At 48.1% G+C, this 6,290-nt stretch overlaps 1 protein-coding gene across 1 annotated transcript; it reads left to right on the top strand.

The window, feature by feature from the left end:
• The first annotated feature begins 3,070 nt into the window (after positions 1–3,070).
• LOC112873585 (NAC domain-containing protein 71-like) lies at positions 3,071–6,192 on the top strand. Its single transcript, XM_025936593.1, has 5 exons — positions 3,071–3,769; positions 4,396–4,673; positions 4,780–5,034; positions 5,210–5,462; positions 5,602–6,192. The coding sequence occupies exons 1-5, from the start codon at positions 3,613–3,615 to the stop codon at positions 5,718–5,720; spliced, it is 1,062 nt and encodes a 353-aa protein (XP_025792378.1). The 5' UTR covers positions 3,071–3,612; the 3' UTR covers positions 5,721–6,192.
• The last annotated feature ends 98 nt before the right edge of the window (positions 6,193–6,290 follow it).

Raw genomic sequence — 6,290 nt, 5'->3', positions numbered from 1 at the left:
TGTCCCGTAGCAGCAGCACTTGATGTAACTTGTAAGTGCGTGATCAACTAATGCTCACTTAAACTGTCATAATTCGAAGCAAAAAGCATTGCCCAATTAGTAACTTGAAGAAGTAGTACTTCTGAACAAATCTTGTCTCTAGTGATCCACCCCAGTCAGTAAGACTGAAACTGCAAAGGCTCACTTGATTTGCGTTGCAATTCCGGAAAATACCTACGAACATGTAGGTGACTGTGAGAGATGTGCAGCCAATTTCGAAGTTCTAAAAAAAAAACTCGACCGGTGGGAAAAAAATTCAAAGTTCTCTCTTTAGATGCATGCATGCATTGCTTGGTCACTTCTGTACGTACGTGCTTCTTTGAACTTTGGGTGTCGGCAGGGCAAGTTTCAAGATTCAGGTCATACGGCTGAACGGGACTGAAAATATATAGCTCTGGCACGGCTCAGCTAAAGCCGTCTGAAAGCTGGTGTATGTACGGCTGAATCAACTGTTAGATGATGCACACAGTTTGGGCTTATGTTTTATAAACATTTCTGGTGGACTTGTGAGCATGTAGTTAGCTGTTTCAGAATCAGCTGTCTGACTAGGATTCACATGCATTTTCAGATGCTGATACGCGCAATGGCTTGTCACGATTGACTCATAAGCACCTTTTAGTTATTTTCCGTATTGAAGATGCAATAATATGATCGAAGAGAGCAGCTGCATCACAAAAAATCCTAGCTAGTATATCACTATGCCTATATATGGTTTTTTTTCTGTAACTTAATTTTACATGTAAACAAGATTACTGTTTTTTACAATTTTTTGTGTTTTTATAGAAAAAGGGTTTGCCTCCGACCTCTGCGACCACGCACAGCCAAGTAATTATGTCATCATCAGCACCGTCATTGACCACAAAATAAAGGAAAACAAGTGCATATAAATAGGTAATAATTAAAAGCATAATCTATTGTTGCTTGTCCATCCCCCTTTTTTTTGCATCATACATGGAACTAAGCAAGTAAGCAACGCACGATTCATCTCAGAAGCAGCTGCCCTTCGTTCTGCTAGATCCATTGGCTCCACGCATGAACTGGAGTCCGGGTCGGAGTGGAGTTAACAATATGAATGTGCGCAGGAGGTTGCGAGCACTGATTTTGATCGATGATCAGTAAAGTGAAGAAGGAACCAAGTTCCTGATGATTAGTGTTGGTCGGTCGACCCGATGCGATCTGCTCCCGCCAACTTGCTTTGCTGTCGTCTCAACGGCCCCTTTTTTAGCGAAAACAAACGAACAAAATATTTACGCAGTAGTACGCCATTTTTTAAAAGCGACTCGAATTATGGCGTCAACATTCACGCTTGCACGTTTTCAGTCTAGAGGAGTAGGGGAAGGCCAAGCGTGCGTTCGTGCGTGTATCATGCAGTAGCAGGATCGGAGAGGAGGGGTCAATTTCAATTCAGAAGAAGCATGTGAGGTCAAGCGAGCAGGTAGGGAAGTGCAACATGGGGGCCTCATGAGGAAAAAGACCGTGCACTCCCTCCATCCTATAACGTAAAAGATATTCTAGCAATTTCAAAATATATTAAAGGAGGGAACAAAAGGCGTATATATTCTCTAAAAGCTCTTTATTTATCTATTATAATTAAAATTGTTTCTAAGATTAAGCAGGAGGAAGCAATAGAAAAGGTAAGTATGCAGCTAGTGGCTAAGAAAAATTAAAGGATTTCTTTTAATACTTATTCAAAAGTTCTAGAATACCTTACATTGCAGGATGGAGGGAGTAAAACTTTTTCGCTTAGAATGTTCTATTTTTTCCAATTCGAACAGAGATGAAAGTTGGCCATAGTGATCCGGGAGTCCCGTGCGAAAGGCTGTTTGTTTTTGTTCTTCTGAAAGATTCTGCCTAAGAGCAACTCCAGCAAACCCTAACAGTTCCTATCTCAAATTTAGATTAGAGGGTCAATAAAGAAAATACACTCCAGCAGACCCTCTACTAGACTCTCTATTTTTTTAAGATTTCCAAATTCCCTCCTCCATGCTCTTTTCCTAGGGTGTCTTTAGGGAGCTCCGTAAGTTAGAATTGAGAATTATTGTTGGAGTTAAAGTAAATTTAAAAATCTTTAAAAACAGAGACAGCTCTCATTTAGCATTCGGAGAGTTCCGGCCCCGAAGGGCCTGGATCCCCATGCTTAAAACGGAATGTAATAATCCGGCTGAAAAGAAATATTATAATACTGTACAAGTTAATCAGTCAGACACTCAGACGCGAGTCTGAACACTAGCTGTAGAAAAACGAAACAAAGCAAGTGAAACTGGGCACGAAACTTATCTCATATCCCGGGCGTGCCTATCTAGCGTCTACCGACTTGATGGCCGATTAGCAGCGGGCTAAGCACGGATCTACTTGACGCGGAATAAATCCATAGACAAAACCAAAGTTTATATGAACAGACAAACCAGCGCTTTTGAGCGTGGCGGCCGGCCGGCGGCACGGCTAACAACAGGCACCTGGGAAATAAAGCAGGAGAGGCCTGGCTGACCTGAAGGCCCTTCCCGGAATGGTAAAACGCCAAACGCAAAGCCGCCACAAGATTCATCACAGTACGTAGTAGATGAAAAGAGCAGCAGATACAATGCAACACACGCGTGCTTTCTGTGGCCTCCTGGCAGATTAAGAATTCTGACCGAATCACACGTACTACCTGCTGCCAGGGCCAGGTCATGATCAGTCAGCAGTTTGATACTTTGATCTGCTTTCTCTTAACGAAAAACATGCTCAGCCAGCCTTGAGACACCTTGGTCTGCTACTCTGCTGGATACCTGAACGAACCCATAGGCTTTGGTTCAGAGCTAGCGGTTTCTGGTGAGCCGCCGTAAACGTGTGAAACAGTCATGCGTCTCCCGGCGGCAGCGTGGGGGCGCGACAACGGCGCGGGGGGGACGCGGCGGACGCTTGGAATCGCTTCGCTCCTACGACCGCCGCGCCGGCCTCGCCTCGCTTTCCCCTCTCCTCCTCTCCCCTTTGCCTGGGCTACCGCTATATAAACACCACCACCCTGCTGCTTCTAACACCCCCGCCTCCTACCCTCTCCCTACCCTCTCTCCCTCACACACCACAGCAGTTCTCAGAGAACGTCCTCTTCCTTCCCTAGCATTGCTCTGGTTCAGCAGGTTAATCGAAAGCCTGGACCACCACTTGTCCTTGTTCTTCAACAGATCTTGTAGGCGCTCATTAATCTGGGTCTTAGTCATAGCTTAATCTATCTAGCCAGGCTCTGAAGAAGTCTGTCCTGATAATGATCTTGGGCTCCTGCTACTGCATCGAACTCGTCAGCACCGCCTGCCCGCTGGGTCTCCACACCAGGAAGAGCTTTTATTTCTGGATCTTCCACATCTTCAACAGATACTTCCTCCTTGTTCATTGACGCTAGCTAGTGCTTTCATTCTCGCTCTACCACCTATATATATACATAAGTGCTCTTCTGCCTGAACTATTTACTGGGCAGTTGGCATTATTACTACAGCTAGTAGTACTGTTCCATTCCATCGGTAGCGGCATTATTTGCTTCTTCCTGAATAGCTTGCAAGTGTACATTCATATTACCCTCTCATCTCGGCCAATATAATGGGCACCATGACCCTGCCGCCCGGGTTCCGCTTCCACCCCACCGACGACGAGCTCGTCGGCTACTACCTCAAGCGCAAGGTCGACAACCTCAAGATCGAGCTCGAGGTCATCCCCGTCATCGATCTCTACAAGTCCGAGCCATGGGAGCTGCCAGGTGCGTGTGTGCATCATTATTTGTATAGCTGCTACCTGCGTGCTTTGATAAATAGATAGAATGATAGATACATAGTCAACTGATGATAGTACTAGTTTGTGACAGCATGGTGGTTCCTCCAGAGTTGAACTCTGGCAAATGTCAGCATGCTGAACTTTTTTTCCGGAACAATTTCAGCACTCAACAAGACAAAGACAAACCCTTTGACTTTTTCCGGGACAATTTCTAGCCTTTCAGCTGTAGCCTATATATGGAGGATTTACCGGAGTAGAGTGAAAAATAAAAGGAAAGGAACACGGCACCTGAATTTCACTTGCTAGGGTCTAGGGATCGATGCTTCGTTGCTAGCTACCAGAAAGTACAAAGGACCCCCTTTTTTCCCCGGGCATCTTCCCTTTTTCTCCCTAGGCCGGTTGCGGATAACTAGTCCCTTTTCAAAAGAAACATGTTCCTCAGAAGTCAGGACAGAAAAATATGGCATGTTCTCATTCTCTGGAAACAATTAGCCCGACACCAATTGGTGCATGATTAGCTCTGACTCGCATCATCGACGGACATGAGAATCGATGATTCGTTTGATCGTTGCTCAGAAGCTGGCAGCGGCTGATTGCTGTTCCCCCTTGCAGAGAAGTCGTTCCTGCCGAAGCGCGACCTGGAGTGGTTCTTCTTCTGCCCGCGCGACCGCAAGTACCCCAACGGGTCGCGCACCAACCGCGCCACGGCCACGGGGTACTGGAAGGCCACCGGCAAGGACCGCCGCATCGCCTGCGACGGCGGCGTCTACGGCCTCCGCAAGACGCTCGTCTTCTACCGCGGCCGCGCACCCGGCGGCGAGCGCACCGACTGGGTCATGCACGAGTACCGGCTCTGCCAGGACCTCGCGCACGGCGCCTGCAACTTCATCGTATGCTCCTGCCGATCGATCGGTCCATATCATTCTGAATTTCTGATGCCATTGGCGCCGGCCGGCCATTGCTGAACTGAATGGGACTCTTGTTCTTCTCCTTCAGGGTGCTTACGCGCTGTGCCGCGTGATCAAAAGACACGAGGCCGGGCTGCTGCAGGGAGAGCCGGCGGCCAAGGTGAAAGGGGCCAGCAACGCGGCCGGCGGGAGAGGGCAGATGAGCAAGGTCTCCAGCAGCTCGTCCCTCGTCAGCAGCGAGCAGCTCAGCGCGTTCACGCCCACCAATTCCAGCCCGCCGCCTCCTACTCTGGATATGAGCAGGGGAATGTGCACGATGGCTGAATCCGGCAACACGTACCAGGTACCAATTCCAAAGCAGCCACTCGTTCGGAAAAAAAATAAAGAAATTATTTTTTGAAAGCCACTCTAACACGGACAGAAAAAGAAAAGAAGAACCTTTCCTTTGTGTTCCTAGTATTGCTTTCTATGACAGAGGGGCATGTCTTAACGCGGTCTGAGATGCACTGATCATGCAGAGTCCACTCGCGTACGGCGGAGACGCGACGGCGACGGCCACCACCGGGCTGCCGTCGAGCCCGCTGCCCCCACCCCTGTTCATGCCCAGCGACCACTCGTCCCCGCACGACACGTTCTTCATCGGCGACGTCTTCCCCGCCGAGTCTCGTTCGCACGCGCCGCCGCTCTTCGGCGGCGGCGACATGGGGATGGGCGCCGTGGAGCACGAGCTGAGATGGGACAGCTTCGCCTACCCGAACACGTTCTCAAATGGTACTTGCTGCTCTTCCGGTACATTTCATCAATTGATTGTACGCGACCTAGATGTTCCTGGTCAGTGACAGTGACCAGCTGCAACACATGATGCTCGCGTGTCTGACGGCTCGAGTAAAAACTGAACGTGTGCATGCAGGTGCCGAGATGTGGAACGCGGCGGCGAGCCCGATGCTGTGCAGGCAGGCGAGCGACGGCGGCGGCGTCGACGACCTGGCGGCGTTCTTCTTCTCGGAGGACAACAGGATCGTGTTCTGACCTCGAGAGGAATGACCAAGCGACGATGCCCCTGATTCGCATGCTCCTGAAGATGGCATGTTTGACTCTGGGAAATAAGACTTTTCGGTGACCTGCTGCTTCCTGCTCCCAGAAATGGCGGTATATTTTTCAGCCACGGTACGGGAGCTAGCGTATATATACATATATGTATTATGTATACGTGTTTAATTTTATACAGGATATCCGTGCCTTTTATAAGTTGGTAAAGATACTAAGATATAAAAGGCTGTTGGGTACTATTGGCTACAGAGTGATGGCACCATTTTAGTACAGTCTTCTCCTCTGTAGCACGGTCGTGTTGTGTACCGTCTCACCTTTTTTTTTTCTAATGTGTGTGTTCTCTTCTTCATTCTCTATGTACTCCTGTGCTTGTCCTGTACTGTGTACCGTCGAGCTAGTACTACAATGCAATACCAATATATTGCAGTGCTTTGTAGCCTTGTTAATTTCATGGCAATGTTGTATTACAACCCTTTGCTATATATATATATATATATATATATATATATATGTGTGTGTGTGTGTGTGTGTGTGTGTGTGTGTGTATTA

This window comes from Panicum hallii, chromosome 9 (assembly GCF_002211085.1).
Source record: "Panicum hallii strain FIL2 chromosome 9, PHallii_v3.1, whole genome shotgun sequence".
In the NCBI taxonomy this organism is placed as follows: Eukaryota; Viridiplantae; Streptophyta; class Magnoliopsida; order Poales; family Poaceae; genus Panicum; species Panicum hallii.
The sequence above is the reverse complement of the archived record's forward strand: the minus strand, read 5'-3'. Positions and strand labels throughout refer to the sequence as shown.